General features: G+C 43.7%; 1 protein-coding gene across 5 annotated transcripts in view; it reads left to right on the top strand.

Moving 5' to 3' along the window:
* Window positions 1–20,066: 20,066 nt before the first annotated feature.
* The window catches only part of POC1B (POC1 centriolar protein B), a 101,515-nt gene continuing 100,284 nt past the window's right edge, over window positions 20,067–21,297 (top strand). Inside the window, exons 1-2 of one of the 5 annotated variants that reach the window (XM_036018591.1) lie at window positions 20,067–20,413; window positions 21,051–21,135. In XM_036018591.1, coding sequence (XP_035874484.1) covers window positions 20,399–20,413; window positions 21,051–21,135 — 100 coding nt within the window. In that variant the 5' untranslated portion in view covers window positions 20,067–20,398. The remainder of the gene's footprint in view (window positions 20,414–21,050; window positions 21,136–21,297) is intronic. The other 4 variants (XM_036018594.1, XM_036018593.1, XM_036018592.1 and 1 more) reach the window with 4 other exon arrangements.

Genomic DNA, 21,297 nt, shown 5'->3' on the forward strand with positions numbered 1-21,297 from the left:
TTTTTCTAATATTAGAATTTCCTATAAATTTCCTTCTTTTTGCTTTGCTGAATCTCATAAATTTAAACACATGTACTTAACTTTTCAAAATGTACTTAGAATCAATATTTTGCCATTTAAAGAAGTGGACTATAGAAACCTTTCCACCATAAAGAACACTTTTCCTTATTTGCTTTGTGTTGCAGTTGTTTTGTATACATTGAACACTTCATCAGGCAATGTTACAATTTTTGCTCTCAACCATCAAGCATATATTAAAGCATTCAATAAAGGAAGAATAGTATATTTTCTAAAATACTTATCATGTCTGTTGCTTTTCCTTTATCATTGAGGTTGTAAGTTTCATCCATATTATTTCACCTCTGTCTGCAGAACCCCTTTCTCAGTTCTTTTAGAAGAAGCCTGATATCAGCCCTGGGCAGGTGGCTAAGTTGGTGGGAATGTTATCACACCAAAAGGTTACAGGTTCAATCCCTGGTCAGGGCACATATTTATGTTTCGGGCTCAATCCCTGCTCATGGCGTATATGGGAGGCAACTGACCAATGTTTCTCTGTCACATCCATGTTTCTCTCTCTCTCTTCCTCTCTCTAAAACCAAAAAACGTACCTTTGGGTGAGGATTTTAAAAAGAAGAAGAAAAGGCCTGCTGTCATAAACTCTCTTAGTTTTTCCTCATCTAAGAATGTCTTTCTCCCCTCCGAATTCTCAAAGAATATTTTCACTGGTTGTAGAATTCTGAGTTGACAGTCCTTTTTCTTCAGCACTTTAAAAATATTTCATTTTCTTTTCCATGAAGTCTGGTGAGAAATTTGTGGTCATTCAGATCATTGTTTCCCTATAAGGAAGGTATTGTTTTTCTCTGATTTCTTTCAATATTCTTTTCTTTGTCTTTAATTTCTAGCAGTTTGATTATAATGTGTCTAGGACTGGATTTCTTGGGTACTACATTTTGGGGAGGGTTGCTAAGCTTCTTGATTCTGTAAGTTTATATCTCTTGTTAAATTTGGAAAGTTTCTAGCTGCTGCTTCTTCTAATATTTTTTCTGTAGTACACTCTTCTTCCTCTCTTTCTGGGACTCTGATGTTACAAGCGTTAGGCTTTTTGGTATTGTTCTGTTGGCCCCTGCATCTCTGTTTATTTTTTAATCTTTTTTAGAAAATTGTTATTCAAGCTGGACAATTTCTATTAAATTATCTTAAAGTTCAAGTTTTTCATTGTTAACTTCTTTTGCTATCGACTCTATCTAGTGTGTTTTTATTTTTAAGTTGTTATATTTTTCAGTTTGGACATTTTCAAATGCTTCTTCTTTATATATTCTATTTCTTGGTTGAGGCTACCTATCATTGCATTTATGGAAGAGTTTAATTCTTTACTTGGTGGAGCATTGTTACAAAACCTTCACTAAGTCTTTGTCTGATAATTCCAACATTTATTGGCCATCTTGGTGTTCCATCCCCTTGATTTTGCTTTCCCAAATTAGTTGATTTTCCTGGTTCTTTATATGCTTCACACTTTTGGATTATATTCAAGACACTTTGAACACTGCGATGAGAGAACGCAGTGACAGTCCTGTGAGAAGGGAGCGCAGAGGCTGACGAAGCCGGGAGTTGGCCTCGCACCCATGACCACGCAGCCCAAAGGGAAGAGGAACATCTGCCCTCCGCAGAGTTTTGGCTCCTGCGTGCTCCCGTTACCACCACCGCTGAGAACTCCCCGGAGGCTAAACGTAAATGGGAGAATGGAGAGAAGAAAAGAATAACTGAAATAATGGTTTCCTCTAGTCTCTCCAGTGTTGGAAATTTCCTTTCCCCCTTTTTGAGCCAGGATTAGGGCACTTCTCCTGGCATTCTCTTCATCCATGCCTCAGTGTCCACTCTGGGTTTCGGGAGGCCTTCAGTTCCTGTCCAGGGATTCCAGCTGGGAAAAAGTGACCCACTCGCCATTGTGGTCATCTTCTCCAACCTACCTGCTACCAGTTAGTTACCTTCGCAGACCTCAGATGCTCCACCTACTCTGTCCAGGTTTTATGGCTGCATTCAGTAGAAGCAAAGGGGTGAAATGAGTGTGCCTTCTCTATTGTACCTAGAATTGAACCTTTTCAGTATTTTAAAAATTTCTTCAAGAGGCAAGAAGATTATAAAGTTTCCATTTTCTAAATTTTCTGCCTAACTGAATGTTTAGACCTATTAATGCTAGGAAGAGGGAAAATGTAAGTGTGGGTGGATGAGGTGGGACTATCATGTAGTCATGTGAAACATTTTAAAGCCAAAAAAAGAAAAGAAAGTCTTTTAAGCTTTACTTTTACAGGCTTGTGTTTTACCCAGTACCATCTGTGGGGAAGGAAATAAGAAGTGAAAGGCAAGAATTAAAATAAGTTTTGGAATCAGTAAAAGACTAAAGAAAGTTTTCCTGAGCAAGTTCATATGGATTCGGGAAAGAAGAAAATATATCATACTCACCGAGGTTGTTTTGTCTCGTCTCCAAGCCAGGGCTTGCCAGGAATTTCCTTTTTTCCATTTGCCCTGCTCATAAGCCCACCACAAAGGACAGGACTTGGGTTTGCCTAAGCCTACGCTTGAGACAGAAATAAAAACCTTTTATCTCTTAACAGGGGACTGAGCTGTGAGACTCTGAAAGCTTTTCTTATTGCTTATCTTCTTATTTTCTGTTCCTTTGTAGCCTTGTGTATCCATAATTACCTTTTCCCACACAAATAGCTCGTTTTGGCTCTCATGTCCATAGTGCGTGGAGTTAGGTCACAATAGAGATCAACCTCCACACAATGTGCCACTGTGTTAACTGCTTTCATGCTAAATATACTGATTCTGACGTCTGTGTGTGTACTTTGGGGCTTTCCAAAGTCAGAGTTTAACCAAGGATAAAAGATCCTGAATTGGGATTCCTCTGACAGGGGAGATAGGGCTTCTCTCCAGACCCTTCCCCACAAGTGTCTTTTAAATGAACTGTTGTCCTATAACTGGTTTGGTCAGAAATACCATTTCCTTCACTCTTCAAGGGCCAAGGTTGAGGAAAGGATGGCTGGGTATGGCTTATAAAACAAAATACAGACTACTCACCCCAGATGAGAAGCTAAATTTGTTTTGAAAATCTGCCATTTGCCTGCAGATGACTCTCACTGAAAGCATCTTGGAACTTGTACTAACATGAGGGCTGTTTGACCCGAAGTCCTGTCCTTTCTCTCAGGAGCCTGGCAGGACTCGGGATTCAGAGTTTGGGGAAGTAAACTGCTCTCAGCCTTGCAGAACAGCCTTGTTCAGAACAACCAAGTTGCAGGCTTCTTGTGGTTTGGGGATCACATGATTTTTCTTTGACTCATGCTCAGCACAGATCCTTTCACTTGGTGGGTAACCCATTGATTATTTAATTGAGTGGTCTCTTGACCAGATCTGAGTGGGGTGATTTATTCATTGACATTTAATGAGTTGCCTGCAATAGGTGAGGCTTTGTTCTAGGTCTGTATGCTGGAGAGAAATTCTGCGCTTCAAAGAGACTGTTTTAGGAGAGGCAGAAGAACATCAACTGTATTAGTCAACTCAGGCTGCCATAACAAAATGCCATAGACTGGGTTGCTTACACAATAGAAATTTAGTTCCTAAAATTCTGGAGGTAGAGAAGTCCAAGAATAAGGCATAGGCTGATTTGGTTTCCAGTGAGGGCTTCTTTTCTGGGTGGTAGTGGCTGCTTGCCTGCAGTGTTCTCACATGGCAGAGCGGAGGGGGCTGGCTCTCTGATGTCTGTTCTTATAACGACACTAATCCTTCTGGGCCAGGGCTCCACCCTCATGCCCTCATTTAGCCATAATTGCTTCTTCACTCTAAATACCACATGCTCTCGGGTAGGATTTCAACATACAAATTTTAGGGGATACAATTCGGTCCATAACACCAACCGAACAAATAAGATAATGTAACGGTGGGGATGAGGAGATGAGGAAAATGATAAGTGGAAGACTTGTGTAATCGTTGAGGTCGAGCAGTGCTAGTAGGCTTCTCTGAAGAGGTGACTTTAAGCAGGGGCTTTAGTGACAAGAGACAGGAAACTGTTCAAAGGGGAGATGGTTCAGACAGAGGGACCCGCAAGACAGAGGCTCTGAGGTGTAAGAAAGCTTGATTACAGCAGAATAGATGTTTAAGGACCACAAAGAACTGATCTAGGCAGAGTTGATCAGGGTGGAAGAGCAGATGCCTGCAAGCTTACAGGTTAGTCTCAACCAGGGACTACCTTGACCCATCTGCTTCCCAATGTGCCTGGACGCTATCAGCGGGAGGAAGTCTAAGTGTATTTACAACAGCAGTTCTCTCTAACAAGGACTCAAGCCTCCGGAGATTTTGGCCTGTCCCCTAAGCCCTGAAATAATTCATTCAACAATTTGCAATAATTAGGAATCTCTCATTGTGTGCCAGGTGCTCATGATCACGGCTTGGCACAGAAAATGGAAACTGTCCTTGGATTTATTTTCCTTGGAGGTAATTATCACAAAGGTGAGTCGTGTTAAGTCAACTAGTCCAGTTGCAAGCTTGAAATACCCTGGGACGAACTGGCTCTTCCTTCTTTTCTATTGTTAGGTCCTTCTCAGGACTGCTCCGGGCCTCAGTCCGTGGTTCTTGTCACTATTTTATGCTCTCTTCTTGGTTATCTCACCGTCTTATAAATATAATCTTTATGCCTATTAACCTAAAATTTATGCTTGTAGCTACACATTTATCTTGGACTCTACGCTCATACATACTTAACTGCCTACTTAACCTCTCCGTAAGGATGTCTAATGGGCATCAAACCTAATGTGTGTGACCCTGAACTTCTAACCCTCCTCCCTAGTCCTGCTCCATGCACAGCCGTCCTTGTCTGAGTCGATGGCAGCTTTACCTTTGTTCAGGTCCCAAACCTCAAAATCATGCTTTACCCTTCTTCTTTTTTTAAATGTCATCATCCAATTCTTGAACAAAGTCTGTTGGCTCTATCTTCAAGACATACCCAAACTCTGACCATTATTTACATGTCTACTTCTACCAGCCTGGTCCCAGATACTTTCATTTTTCATCTGGATTATTGCAATGTCCTCCTGACCAATCTCCCTGCTACTACTCTTCCTCCTCTAAACTGGGGGCAAATGCTTTCAAAATGTAAGTCAGCTGATGCCACTCCCTGACTCAAGTTCCTGCATGGTGCCCATTTCATTGAAAGTAAAACCTGAAATCTTGCAACAGTCTTCAATTACCTTTCCCCTCACTAACACCCTGACCTCTCATCTGCTCCTCTCCCTTTTGCTCACCTCATCCTAATCACACTGGCTTCTTTGCCTTGAATTTGTCAGGTTCTGTCCTGCCTCACTCTTCCCTCTGCTGGATCCTCTCCCCCAGGTATACCCAGAGCTAGTATCTTCTCCATCATATCTTTACTTAAGTATCAATTTCTTAGTGATGCCTACCTGAACATTCCATTTAAGTTGCAAACTTCCCCCCACAGCACTCCCTATCTCCCTTATGCTGCTCTGTTTTTGTGAGTTGCCCTTATTACCTTCTAACATATAATGGAATTTATGTATTGTTTGTTGTGAATTGGGTGACTGTCTCCTCTCAACGAGCATCAGTTCCACAAGGACAGGAGTTCTGCCTGTTTTGCTCACTCATATCAGCAAAACAGGTACCTAGACTAGTGTATGATATATAGTAGGTGCTCAATAAATATTTGTTTTGTGTATGTAGAAATATTCCCCTTTGCACAAGACTATACAAAGGGCTCCCCTCCCTCCCCCCCAAAAACAGAATTATCCTCTGGAGGGCAGGCCCCTTGTAGTACAGGCTTGCTCCACTAGGTGAGTGTTCTAGGAACCCATCTGTATCAGTGTGCCAGCTAGTGTTATTGTGAGAGGCTTCATTCAATGTCAGTTAATTGTTTTTGAAGACTGTTTCAACATGTTTGCCCATTTCATGATGGGTGATTTACAAGTGCACCTGCCCATACCACCCTGAACGTTCAGCAGTTTTTGACCAAAAATGGCACGACCTCTGTAACTCACCCTCCCTATTCACCTGATCTCACCCTCAGCAACTTTTCTTTGTTTCCCTGGTTAAAAATAAAGTCCTCAAAGGAAAATGTCTTGCCAATGCAGAAGGGAAAAAAAAGGCAGAAGCACTGAAAGGCATCAAAATCTAGGAGTTCAAAAACTGTTTTGAGCACTGAAAAAATGTCTTGGCAGGTGTATTGCATCAAATGGAGAGCACTTTGATGATGACTGAAGTTTAAACATAAGAAAAAATACACAACATTTTAACAAATAAATTCTGAGTTTTGGGGGGTTCCTCCTTGTAGTTTATACTAATGCAATTCCTTGCATAGTAGGTCTTTAATAAACTGTTTGGATCGGCTGACAATTTAGCTGTTCATAAGATTTTCTAATCTAGTTTCCAGTTCATAAAAACTTCTGAAAACAGTTTTATCTTTATATTGTATAAAGTACATTGCATTTTTTTCTTCTCATTAAGATATCTATAACACACATACATATAGAATAGTACATCTGTTACAAGTGCACAGCGTGTGGTAATTCAGGAAATGAAGTCTTCTAGATAACCAGGACCCAGAGGAGACCCTTAACACGAGCATCCGCCAGATGTCCCCTCGAGCTTCCCTTCCTCACTTTTAATATCCTAAGTTAGTTTAAGCACAACTTTGTTTTAAAAACTTCATCTTTGGATTTCCACAGTTTCTATATGCTTGTATTAAACTGATCTTATAGAAGTAATTTGATTTTACTCCGCACTGACAGAAAACATTAAAAAAATGGAACTTGTGTAAAAAAACGCACAAAAGGAGTTTATCAAAAGTGTACATTTCAGGATAACTTTCTGGCAAAAGTCAATTAAACATAGATTTTGGACGCGTTTTTCTTTACCTCACATGCATTTAAGAAGAACTGTGAAATATGTTGTTAGAAATATGCACGTATGTGTCAAATGCTAAGATATTCCTTTATTGCCTAATTGGCTTGTGACATTGATGCTGTTGTATCTGTAAGGATTTTTTGAACATACAGCAAGAGGAAGCTTGCTGAAGAATCATTCCATTTACAGGTAAAGGTAAAGAACTTGCACAAACGTGGGTGAGCTGTTATCCGTCATCCCCACACACCCCCACTTCTATTTTCAGCACTTCTCTTCCTTATAAAAGCAGATGACTCAGAGTTCCCCTCCAACTGTACCTCTGGCCTCATGGGGAATTCCCTGTGACACATTATTGAGAAGACAGGGGGACCCCGACCTGTTCTAAGGAAGTGTTTATATGTAGAGGCTCTACCTGCCCGAGACAAGTCTATGGGTGGGCAGAGCTCTGGGCGCTGCATCTGGTTGGCCACTTGACACTAAAGAAGAGATAACCTGACTTTTCCTGGAATGTGCTGACTCATGGATGGTAGCTAATGGGCTGGTCAACTTAGGAGGGACTTGGTGATGTTTTTTACCATGACTGGCAGATTGGTGCCAGGGTCATCTGAAGGGAAATTATATGACGGACCTATAAAAATTGCTACAGTTTTAAAAGCGGTTTGAACCCTAGGCAAATGGCCCCAGAAGATGCCCCCTGTGCGGGAAGCTAACTGAGGGGGTGGCCAAGATGACCTAGGCCTTCACTGTCAGCGAGCCTCCTTGCCTGGCCATCTGTGCTCACTGAAATGGCCCATCTGCCAAGGGGGCCTGGGAACAGGAACAGAGGTAACACCTGGGAACAGAAACAGACACTTCTGTCACCATGTTTGATCTGGCTGCTGCTGCTGCTGAGTGCCCAATTTTCTAAACCAGAAGCCAGCCCTGAGCCCTTACTTGGCACTGTTTCCTGGGGCACCAGCCAACCAGGTTGGTTATCTTGGACCACTGCATTAGGGGAGGGGTAGTAATTTGCCTTTCTTGCCCATGAAGTTTCTGTTAGCACTATTATTTGTGGTTGAAAGACTGCCTTAGACACCCCCACGGCATCACACACATCATTGTCGTTGACTGAGGAACTCATTTACAGCGAAACAACTGTGCTTTGGGGCCCATATCATGAAACTGGTTGTTCTTACATCACCTAGAAGCTCTCGGTTTGATAGAACGATGGCATGACCTATTGAGGGCTCAGTTTTGCAGCCAGCATAGCAACCACACCGTGTGAGCTCAAGGTGCTGCTCCTCAAGTATAGGGTCAGTGGTCAATACCGGGTATAGAATACACAACTTTGGGGACAGAGGAGTGGAGGGGGAAGTGGCTTATCTCATTATTACACCTGACAGCACACTTCAAGAATATTTTCTTCCTGTCCCTGAAACACAGAGAACTGGGTGCTTGTATGAGCCGGTGTGACTGATTCTGCTTATCAACGAGAAGTTGGATTGTTGCCACAATACTATGTCTGGAGCCCATGGGATTCATTACACTCCCATATCCAATAGTATTAGTCAGTGGGAAACAGCAGCAACTCAACAAAGACAGAACCACTAAGCACCTGGGCCCTGTGGAAATGAAGGTTTGGTAAGAATGGCTTCCCTGCCAAGGTGCTAGGTGAGAGCAGGGAATCACAGGAGGGATCCAAGAAGGAAGTCCAGATCGCCAGATTAGATTTGCTCAGACATGGGACTGTAGCAGCTGCATTTCATTGTGATTCTTTTTTTTTTTTTTTCTTCTTTCCTTATTGCCTCACAGCCTGGTGGTGGCTGTCACGATTGTTTAGGTTCCAGGAAGGAGTATGATAACTCTGTCACCCCTCACTGCTGAGATGTTGTGCTTTCCCTGTGTTGGGGACCTGAGTTTCTTGGGCTAAGCAAAGAAGTAGAATGGGGGCTGAGTGACAACAGGGTGGTTTGGGCTGCTATTCTTAGACCTCTACTCTGGCTTTTCCTGCTGTGGGTTGTGGCCTGGGGGGCTGACTGCCACTAAACCTGTTGTTTCACTAAACTTGTCATTTCCCTTGCTTTTCCTTGGCGTTTGGCAAGCAGGCACTGGCAGGAGGCCAGAGTGCAGGAGGAGAGGTCAGGGGTTTGTACTTTGTCCTCCCTCTTCCCAGCACAAGCCCCAGCTCAAGCCCCAGCTCTGCTCTAGCTCAACTCCCACTCCTGGCTGGGAAGAGCATTCCCCCTCCTTGTCCCTCTGGCGTCCCTCCAGACGGTTAATCTCTGGGCGTCTCCCCAGACCTTGTTGGTTCCATTAACCCTGCCTAGGCCTCTGTAAATAATCCCCCGTGATGCTTTTCTGTTAAACCCTTTTGAGGTGGCCATCTGTTTCCTGCTAAGACTACTGTGGATGTCGCAGGGGAAAGTGCTGACGAAGGAGAGAGCGTCGTGGTCAGCTATGGTCAGGTGGGGGGAAATTTGAGGGTAGAAGGCTGGCGTATTACAACCGGTGAGAATACAATGCATTTTCACAGGATGAAATTGGCCAAGACAAAAATAATAATCTCTACTGGCCAGAGTTCATAGTTTATGTATTATTCTTTTCTGAAAAGGTGTTGTCAGGTAGAAGCTAACTGGGTTGTGCTCAAGACTGAGGGTTTTTCTGGGATGCAGTTCAGTGCTAATGGTTATCTTAACCTGTGACTAATTAGGACCTCTGAGTCCTGCCCAGTTGCCCCTGCTGAAGTGAATGTCCCAGGCAAAAGAACACTGTTCAAGAACCATGTGTGGCTCCTCTCAACCCTCTGTCAGCGACCACCATCATTTATCTCTCATGGCTTTCTTTCTCAGTAATTCTACATGTAGCCAGAGAATCTCTCCTAACTCAGTGGTTCAGGCAGCCAGTATAACTGATCAGAATTCCAGACAAGAACTTATTTGTCTCTTCTGAATTATAGCTTTGACCCTAAATGCAAAAGCTGAGGTAGACCAAACAGAGCCCCCAGAACTCCTTTTGCCCATATAACCTTGGGTCTTGCCAAAGTAGCAGGCAGTATGGCCTTTTCAGTTCCTTTGCACTTGGCCAAGAACATTGAGACAAGAACCTGATCTTGTCTCTTTGTTTCTCTTCCTCTTCTCTGCAAGCTTCAGAGGTTTTGGGGAGTTTTGAGAGTAGCAGCTCATGTCTTTCTAACATTATGAACATGCCTGTTATTGTTCTAAGTGCTTTATACTTATTTATTACTTGTACTTTAGGTGAGGGGAAACAGAGGGTTAAGAGACTTAAGGGAGTGACCCTGAGTCTGGGTCCTCAAATCCACTCACGCTCTGAAATCTCTTAGGTGTTGCAGTGCAGTGTCACTCACCAAGCCCACCCAGTATCCCTGGCACCTGGCTCAGAGTTTGACAGGTGGCCAGTCCTCAGTCATTAAATATGTGCTTAAGATTGTTAAATGAAGATAAAGCCCAACATAGAAAGTTCACTCTCTTTTCACGTCTCCTTTTCCCTAGACCCTGCCCTGGTTTTGTTGGGCCTGCTAAGAAAAGGCAACCTTTGACCCACTTGACTAAAACAAAGGGAAAAAGAACAAAGAGTGGTCTAGTGTGATGTGCATTCAGATCCAGGCTCTATTGGTCCTAATCTATAAACTGGGAATTACAATGGTAATTACTTGGCAGATACGATATGAAATGCTTGTATTAAAAATCGATCTAAATATAGTAAATCTAAGTACAAAGTCCCACCCAGGAACAATCCCTCTACACCTACCTCCTAGTTCCATCCCCTAGCAGAAGGCTCTTTGCTTGGGGTCTACTGGATCTGTGACCTCCACGGATGTTCTCCTTGGAGTGAGTGAAAGGAGAGAAATCCTTGAGCTCTCTCTAGAGGCCAGCGGTGCTCATAACTTTGAAAGCTTCAAGGACTCAGGATCAGCAGGATGTTTTCTGTTATTTTCTATTTGTTCCCCCAGGTGTGTGTCCCTTTTTCTGTGGTGGGTGTTTTCTGTGTATCCCTCTGGATCTATGCCCCACTCCACCCACTCTGCTCTGGGCTCCGTGAGCTCCCTTGCCCACTTGCCCACTGACTTCCAGTTTAATGTAACCAGTGGATTCACCAGCATTGAAGATGGGATGTGGACAATGCATTTGTCTTTGCATGCCACTCTTATTTCTTCCCCTATGGGATTATGGCATCCCTTTGGGCTCTTTCAGGCCGCAGGCCCGCTCTCTCTCCCCATGCCCCTCCTACATGGTCCTGGAGAGACAGTCCTGCATCCTTGCCCCAGCCTGCATTGGGAAGCAGTCTGCTCCCAGTGCAGTCCGGTTTCTGCTCTCTCTGCCCTCAGAGCAGCCAGCCAACCACATCTTCTTGATTTCATAGGCGTGAGTCACATCACAGCCACCGTGCTCAGTGAACACCCAGAGATTCGTATCTGAGAGACAGTCTAATCTCTTAGCAGACTTGAGGGGAGAGGAAGTCTGCCCCTCCTTTTGCCCCATGGGCGTGGCAGGGGGACTGAGACATAAACACACTGACACACTCTCAAAAAAATTCTTATTTCCAAACTCAACCTTGAGAAATTGAGTTTGGAAATACAATCTGGTTTTTTGCCCCCTCCTTACAAGTCCTGCATAGGTAGTCCAGCCCTGCCCATTAGAATGTGGAAAGCTTACGGCCTATTGTCCTGAAGCCTCAGCAGAAATTGAGACAGAAAGGGCAGGAAGTATGCCCTTGTAACATCCTAACCCACATATACACCGTACCACAGGCAGAATTCACTGCTGTGGGCATGGATCCTGTAGAGGAGATGTTCATTAAAGTACTGGGAGCACCCTGGTGCACCTAATTGTATTAGCTCTCTACTGAACTATATAAACTTTGAAAGTTGGGTGAGTAAAACTGGAGACTCCTGGGCCAAATCCACCTGGTTGAGGGCTGAGGGAGCTTATTCTGCAGCTTTTGTTTCCATAGGGAGGCACTGGCCTGGAGGAACACGTTGGTCTCCTCCCTTTTGCTCTCTTGTCCTGGCAGGGGAGGGGGGGACAGGAGGGCGGGGAGGGGTGGCAGGGAGTTGGGAAGAAGGGGCAGCACACTCAGCTCAGCCTCTGCCACTCTCCCCTCTCTTCATGTGCTCTGTCTGAAAAGAGGGAGTGTTCTGGTTTGCTCTCTTGGCTGTGGCACGATCTCTGCTTTGCTGGGGTAAAGGGCTGGATTAGGGGAGAGGAGGTTTAGTTCAGTTCCATGGCCCGCTCGCAAGCCTGTTTTGTTGTACAGTTGAGTCAAGTCCTTAGTGTTATATCACTGGTATCAAGCTTGACGTTCCACCTTTGTCTGTCTGAAATGTGGGGGGCTCAACTGCTTCTCCATTGGGGTGGGAAAGAGAGGACTTGTTTTAGGGCTTCCTTAGACATCATCAGAAGCCACAGACATGATTTTTGTTTTATGGCCTACATAGGCTTCAAAATTTTTCAAATCAGTTTAGAACTTTTAAAATTAGAGAGATTTTAACTAGAATTCTGGATTTACAGCTTATCATGGTAACTTCAGTGGTTTGGCATGCATAAGTGTGTCCCAAAGCAATTCACACCATTCAGTTAGGGCACCTTATGCTTTGCAGCTGGCAACCTTTCAGTCTAGCCTGCCTCACTCATTTTTTTATTTAAGGATAGTTGACGTGCGATATTAGTTTCATGTGCACAACATAGTGACTTGACATTTACATACTTTATGATGTGATCACCACAGTAAGTTAAGTAGCCATCTATCAACATGCACAGTTATTGTATTATTGACTATATTCCCTGTGCTGTACACTGCACCCCCATGGATTACTCATTTTATAGCTGGAAGTTTGTACCTCTTATTCCCCTATCACCTTTTCACCCAGTCCCCCAACTTCTCCTCCTCTTTGGCAACCAGCAGTTTGTTCTCAGTATCTATGAGTCTGTTTATGTTTTGTGTTCTTCTTTAGATTCCACATATAAGTAAAATCATATGAATTTGTCTTTCTCTGACCAGTTCATTTCATTTAGCATAATATCCTCTAGGTCCATCTATGTTGTCACAAGTGGTAAGATTTGGTTCTTTTTTATTGCCGAGTAAACATTCCATTGAGTATATGTATCACAGCTTCTTTATCCATTCGGTTATCCATGGACAGCTAGGCTGCCCCCATATCTTGGCTATTGTAAATAATGCTACAGTGAACCTGGGGTGCATATATCCTTTCAAATTAGTGTTTTCATATTCTTCTACTGCCTCACTCATTTTTGTTGCCTGCTGGGGCCTAGAAGGTGAGTTTTCTACCCTTGTACCCATTTTTTTTAATTTTTATATGTCTAGTACCTAACACACTTCCTGGCTCCTACTAGTGTGCTCAATAATGTTTGTGGAATAAATATAACAAAATAGCGCGAGAACCAAAATTATGTCCATTAGTAAGTGCCACTAAGTCACACAAAATTAATAAAAATTTGTAACCTTTTGCTGAGCTCATTTTGAGTAATGTACACATCTGTGCTTATTTGAGGGACAGCCCTGAACTGGAATCAAGAGCATCGCCTTGCGGGCGGGAGGCTGTCACTGTCGGGCTGAATGCCGCTGGGCCTCGCTGGGCCCCTGCTTCCCTGTCTCTAAAGGGAAGGAATTGAAGAACTTGCTCTTCAGGACCTCTTCCAAATTGGTGTTTTGGGTTTCCTTGCTGCTCTGCACATTCATCACAGAAAAAGATTAGATCCTGCAGAATTTGACAACAGCATTTCTCATCAGCAGAAGAAGGAGAAAACTCTAATGACTGGAATTCATGATAAAAATGAGCTAGGTTACTTTTTTAATGACCCCAGTCTACTTAAAAAACTCCTAATTTAATGCAGGAATTAGAAGGCTAGAACCTTAGAAGTGTATACAGTATACTTTTGCAAAAGTTTAGGATACCATTAACAGACACCCACCATGATTCAGTAACAGTTACTTAGTGGAAATACATGTAAATTGTATGTCATGCCAATTCAAAAAACAACGGTGGTTTTTTTTGAAAGTATGCCCTATAACAAAAAGACTTTAGCATACTTGGGGAGTTCTGAGGATTGCTGATTATTTGAAATGCTATGAGCACCAGCAGGAGATCAGTGCGCAGGGGTGGGTCAATGTTCATTGAGCATCTGCAAGTGCCAGGCACTGTGCTAAGGGCTCTTATTTACACGAAGCGTTTTCCACCTTGGCACTGGTTGCCATGGGGGGCTGCAGAGTGGTTGTGCGGGGCTGTCCTGTGCACTGTAGGGTGTTAGCACCATCCCTGATCTCCACCCACCAGACACCAGTAGCACCAACACTCTGGGTTGTGACAGCCATAAACGTCCGTAGACATTGCTGAATGTCCCCAGGGGGGAAAAACTGTCCCGGTGAAGAACCACAGACTTAAATTACCCAACTGAATTGAATAATTCACAACAACCCAGCAAGGTAGTGTCTCTGCAGTCTTCACGGTGCCAAGTCCATGCTGCGGTCTATGCAGACTTGGGAGGGAGCCTCCTCGTTCATCACTCTGGTTTCCTCTTAGCCTCCAGGGCACCCAAGTGCAGTCTGTGCCAGTGTCTCAGCCCACTCCATTGGAAACCAGCTTCTTTTGCTTCTTCCCCGGTCCCCTCTCTCCAAGAGTCACAGACTGAGTCCACGGGGCTAGGGACTGCCCACAGCACTGCCCGCTGACCCACAACCCTTCTCCCTTCTCTGATAAGATAGTGTTTACTCAAACATTAGGAGGGTCAGGAGACAGGGGGATAACAATACAGTTCCTATGAAACACTTACTATTTGCCAGGCAGCAGATGGTACTAATACCTGTATTACCTCTGTGTTGCTAAATTCCAAAATGAATGACTCATTTATTTTATGTAAGCGAATGGGAATTTCCAGGTCACTCTTCTTTTCCAAATTACTTACTCATCTTGAGTTTAAAATGCACTGGTACTTGACTTTTCACCCGTGTAAATGTAGTTGAGTCCTTTACTAATCAATTTTGTCTTGGAAGGTTTCCACTCCGATCCCACGAGGATGACTGACACAGAGTTTACCTTCTGGTAAAACAGGGTGGTTATTTGCATTTGTTTAGAGAAAAAACTACTTTATTTTTAAGTATAAAAAGCAGTGGTTTTTAGTATATTCCTCAAGTGGTGAAACTGTTTAATACCAGAACATTTCCGTTACCTCTCAGAGACCCCTTTCTCATTAGAAGTCACTCCGCATTCCTTCCCCGTTCCCCCGCCCCTGCCACCCACTAGTCCACTTTCTGTCTCCATGGATTTGTTTATTCTGAACATTTTGTTTGGATGGAACAAAATATTTGGCTTCTTTCACTTGCATAATATTTTCAAGTTTCTCCCATGTTGTAGCATGAATTAGTACTTCATTTGTTTTTATTGCTGGGTAATATTTCATTGTATGGATGTATCACATTTTGTTTACCCATTAATCAGCTGATGGACATTTGGGTTTCTACTTTTGGCTATTGTGAGTACTGCTGCTGTGAACATTTGTGTTTGTTTTTGTGTGGATATATGTTTTCAATTCTCATGGGTACGTGATAACTGAGTGGAATTTCTGGGTGATGTGCTAACTGTGTGTTTAACTTTTTGAGGAGGATCCACTTCTATGTATAAAGTAGCTGCATCATTTTACATTGTCACCACACACTTGTGAGAGTTTCACTTTCTCCACGTTCTTATCAACACTCGTTATTATCCATCTGTTTGTGTCCAGCTTTACTGAGATATAATTGACATATAGCACTATGTAAGTGTAAAGGGTACATTGTGATGGTCGATATATGGATATACAGCAAAATGTTTACCACAAGAAGATTAACGCATCCTTTTTCTCACGTAATTACCACTCTGCGGTGATGGTGGCAGCAGTGGTGGTGGAGAGAACACTAAAGCTTTACTCTTGGAGCAACCCTCAAGTACGCAGCACAGCACTGTTAACTGCAGCCCTGTGCTGCACGTCAGGTCCCCAGGGCTTGGGACTGAACGTCTTTACCATTGACCAGCATCCCCCCATGTCCCCTGCCCGACAGCCCCTGGCCAACACCATGGTGCTTCCCTCCTCTCTCGTCCTCCTACTTTTTCTTTAATCTCACAATTGCCATAGAATGGTTTGTTGATAGCATGAACATCACACCTAGGAACGTTTTATAAATGCAAATTCTGGGGCCCCTGAAACAGAAACGCTGGGAGGGACCCAGCTCCCTTCACTTTAACAAGCCCTTCAGCTGAGTTTAATGCCCACTAAACTTTGAAAATCACCAATTTAGCCTAAACTGACCATTTTTAAAAATGCCCATCTTTCCCTATAATATTGCACATCTTTTCCTATAACCTTTCCTGATACAAAAACATCATCTCCAAATACCTCTCACATGTATTATTTGGCACTATAAAAATACAATCATTAGGGGCACAACACAGATATTTTGTAGCATTCTTATTTATGGTCATTAGGGACTTACTGCCTCACATAACAGTTTTTTTTTTTACTGGTCTTACTAATTGTTTCATGCGGGAAGTCTTATCTCCTCAATTAGATTTTAAACTGTTTGAGGACAATGAGAATGTTATTTTTCTTCAGTTGGCCTTTTAAGTGAATATGGAGCGGGCCAACCAGACTATAGGTCTGCAACCAATACAGAAAACATTTACTGAGTCTCTGCTCTGTGTTAGGGATTGTGGTGGCCACGGAATACCAAGGTGAATTACATCACAGTCCTTGTTTTACAGGCCTTTCACTACAATGAGAACTGTGAGACACATAAACATAAGTAAAATGTAGCAACATAAAATAGTGCAAAGTAGAGCTCTAAGTAGCACCCTGCAAGGGACCACAGGAGAAATGGTATATTTTTATAAGGACAGAGGCAATAGTTTCTGAGAAAGGCAATTTCACAAAATTATGGTATTTTCCCAGGTCCTGAGATAGGTTTCTTTGCATAGAAATTGGAGCTGGGAGGAATAGTTCCAGAAAAGGCTCCAATATGTGAATGTAAAGGCTTAAGTATCAGCCTGAAATAGGAGTTTAAGGCTCAGGCCATAAAGTGACAAAGTGCATTTTAAAGAAGGCCTGGTATGATTTCCCAATGACTTCCAAATATTGATGCACATTACAATCAGTCGGAAACCTTGTTTGAGAACACGCAGATTCCTAGTATCCACACCAGATGGTCTAAATCAAATCTCTGGGGTGGGGCCCAATAATCAGCACTTTGAGCAAGCTACTCTGGTGTATTTCTTGGCACGTGCAGGATAGAAAGACAGAGGTGAGTCATCAGGTCAGAAAGTTAGGGGTTACTTAAAGGACAGGGATGTCTAACCTGTGACCCAGGATGGCTATGAATGCGGCCCAACACAAAATCTTAAGTTTACTTAAAACATTACATAGTTTTATTACTAAGTTTTATTACTTAGATATGTACATTTGCTATATTAGTGATCACAAACTAGGAGCCTGCTCCATGATTTTAAAAGATTATTGAAAGGGCTGCTACATAATTAGGGTTATTATCTGAGGACTTTTTTGCTTATCTGTGGTGGCCGATATCATGAAAATTATGCATGGACCCTTTTTTCGCTCATCAGCTTTCGCTAGTGTTTGTGTATTTAATGTGTGGCCCAAGACAATGCTTCTTCCAGTGTGGCCCAGAAACACCAAAAGGTCAGACGCCCTGCTCTAGGAGGTGGAGGAAGACCGCATTCCAAGAGCCAGGAGCCACAGGCACAGAAAAATGGGAAGATAAAATCAATTGTGAGCATATAATTGATAGAATGTGGAGAATGAATGTTGATTGAAATAAATCATTGACAGTCTTCAAAAACAAGGTTGATGCTTTAATGATCAAACATATCTGGGACTTTCCTTTCTATATACTCCCCATACTTTGGAGCAGCTGTGTCTGCGAGTTGCACTGCCAGAAAGAGGCTACAAAATATTTTCGCTGCAGTGCCACGCAGGAACGCGGACAGCAGATGGCGCTTTTGTGCTCTGCTCGAATTTTGAACTTTTGAAGTGAAATAACCTAGGAATGATTGGAGCTAAAATAGAAACAACCCTTTATAGTGCTCAAGTAGATAAGTTCAGTTTCTGACTTGAGGGGGTTCTGTGAAAGGAGGGATAACTAAAGGGTCAGTTTGTCCTACCTAGTACTTAGCTTTCAATGATACCGCATAGATTTTCAAATATTGCGAAATATTGTGGATCCCATCCAGGTTAGGGGAGGTCCGGAATATTTACTGCAGCAAATAAAATAACATGAACTCAAAAAGACATGAGGTTAGGAAAAATATCCCAAACTTTGGCCATATTTCCAAATGTCCACCTGAGCTTTTGTTGTTTGCAAAGGTGAGGAGTAACAAAAGGAATAACATCAAATATGGAAAAGAACCCTAGGAAGGGCAGTTCGGAGTAATAAATGAGGACAGTGGAATGGAAACAAATCAAGGGTCACTTTTATTTTTGTAAAATTTATGGTTACACTAGGATACAGTATTTTACATCTTTAAAATCTGCTTGCAATCATGCAAAAGGCATCATGACTTAGTGATCAAGTCAGTGGAGTCTGGAGGCACCCACTGAAATCTCAAGCTCTGCCACTTCCCAGCTGTGTACCCGGCAAAGTAACTTAATGTCTCTGAATATCAATTTCCATACCTGTAAAATGAAAATGGCAATAACAGCATCTCTCTAATAAGATTCTTATGAGGATTAAATGTCAGAATTTGTAAGGTACTTAGAAGAGTACCTAGCATGTAGTGAGCATAAGTTAGATTATAAATTTTTAAAAAGTCAACTTTTAGGTGATGGGACAATGGGTGATTTTTTTCCTGTTTAATTAAAAACTCTATGTTTTCTGATGATTGGAAGTTTCAATTTTTTTACTGAAAGTCATAGAACAATCTGTACATAATATTTTGCTTTCTTTTGAGCTACATCTCCAACTGTTCTTTTTTCCTGTTACTCTATTGTACCCAATATTAGACATATCTTGGCTGTGAGAAACTTGGAGGTCTTGGTTATTTCTCAGTTTCTACAATTATCTTTATTGTAGTCAAAAACATATAACAAACTTTACCATTTTAACTTTTTAAGTGTACAGTTCACTGCCATTAGGTACATTCACAATGTTTTGCAATCACCACCATTACCTATTTCCAGAACTTTATCACCTCAAACAGAAACCCAGATTGTTGAGTTCTTAAGGGCAGACAAAATATCTGTCACCTTTGTATCCCTCAGAGCCAGAGGGCAAGTATTCAACAAACATATACTCGAATTAAACTAATACTGCAATCTAAAGCTATTTCCTATCTGCCTAATCACTAACAACAGTGTTCTCTAAAACTAAATTCTACCACTGGACAACAGTTAGAGAAACTAACTAAGGTGTGTAGTATACCTTTCACTTTTGCACAGAACATGTATTTCACCAGCTGTGATCTATTATGCCATCTTACACAGGCAAGAATTCTTATTCTATACGTAATTTTCAACTGAGTCCTTCATGCTTTAAGGCAGGGTACAAAAGGATATGGACTTGGAAGAGCTGTCTCTGTGTGATCTTCGACAATTTCATATAAAATATCTAATAATCAAGTTTATAATTTGTAAACGTTGGTAACTCTATCACCTTTATAGTGTTGCTGAACTCAAGTGACATTACGTGTTAAGAAAGGCTGCTGTAGAGATGGCTGTAGTTACTATGTAGCTTAGTAGTTCGGATAAAACAAATAAAATGTTTATTTCTAAGTATTCCTAAAGACTTTAGACAGGCTGCTGCATAAATTGGCTGTTCTAAAACATACAAAGAGCAGATTAGAATAGAAACAGAAAAACATTAAGTGGATGCCCAACATTCATTCATTCCATTTACCCACTATCTATATTTATATCACTCAGTATGTGTGAAAAATAGTACTTAAATAAATTCAAATCTGTTATCCAGAGGTTTAGTTCCTCTACGTACATTAATATCTAGCAAGCTGCCCCACTTCACAGCAAATCTGCCTCCCCGGTCTCAATAAGCTCTGCGGCACCCGCTCGAAAATCCCAGGCACTGTCTCTTTAACGAGTAATGGAGCTCTCATTGCATCGATCACAGACTCACTACCCTTGCCCTCCCGTCGGTCTCATCCTTGCCCCGGTGACTACTCTCCTTCTGGGCTTCTAGCCGAGAGGAGCGCGAGTGCTAATAAACTTCTCCCTCAGTGGGTGGTCGCACCCGAGGCAAGGTCACCCAGCCGGCGGGCTGGAGGACTCCGGGCTTTCCCCGGCGCCGGCTGAGCCTCGGGGCTCCGCTGGCCATGCCTGGAGCGCGGGGTTTGACTGGGCCGCCGTTGTTGTAGTGACCGGGAGGCGCCACGGCTGCGGGCAGACGGTTCCGGGCGCCGCACGGTCCCCCATCCCACCCCATCCCCTTCCTTTCCCCGGTTTCCCCCACCGGCAGGAACCGGGCTCTCACCGCTCCCCCCATGGCCTCCGCCCCGGTAAGGACGGGCTGGGGAGCGACTCCCCAGAGCCGGTGCCGCGGGCCCAGGTCCAGGCGGCGCCCACATCTGGAGAAAAGTGGAGACAAGTGTCTGCTGCCCGGTCCAGAACCCCTACCTCTGCGCCCCTCGCCCCGGGCTCCCGCGTCTCACTGGGGTGTCGGGGGCGCCCAGCCCTGGCCCGGCTCCCGGGCGCTGCTCCCCGCATCTGGGAGTTGGAGACCAAGCCCCTGCAGTCGCATGGCCCCCAGAATTCTCGGAAGGTTTCCGTAGAGCGTCTGCGTCAGAATCACCTGGGAGGTTTTTAAAAAGTGCTCGAGTCTGGCCACTGACTGCCAGCCGACGGGCGGGGCCTGGGAACCTGCATTTCAAAGAGCCGCCCCTGGTGGTTTCTCCAGGGCGCTGGATTCTTGGAAGGGCGAACCGAGGATTTGGCGGGCTGTGCAGGGGAAGCGGGCGCCCTGCGCCTCCCTGTGGGGCTGCCCGCGTGCGCTCATGCGGGGCGTCCTGCCAGCAGACCCACCACGTCTGTGGCCGTTCCCAGGCCGCACCCCGTAGGAAGGGACAGCGTGTGTCCCCGACCCCCCGGATTCGAGGTCTGCACCTGCTTTCAAAACCTGGTAACTTTCCTTCCCAGGAGGATCCTGTTCTGGAGCGTTACTTTAAGGGCCATAAAGCTGCAATAACCTCCGTGGATTTTAGTCCCAACGGCAAACAACTTGGTAAGTTTTATTCTTTTTCTCTTTTTGTGATGGGGCAAACGCTCAGCCAGTCGGTAACCTTGTCTCTGTTCACGCTGGGCCGCCGGGAGAACCACTGAGGACTTGTGGGGGGGGGGGGGGGGGGGCGCCCGGGGACTCGCGGAGCCCCGAGCGGTGGTTTGG

Source organism: Phyllostomus discolor, chromosome 2 (assembly GCF_004126475.2).
Source record: "Phyllostomus discolor isolate MPI-MPIP mPhyDis1 chromosome 2, mPhyDis1.pri.v3, whole genome shotgun sequence".
Taxonomy (NCBI): Eukaryota; Metazoa; Chordata; class Mammalia; order Chiroptera; family Phyllostomidae; genus Phyllostomus; species Phyllostomus discolor.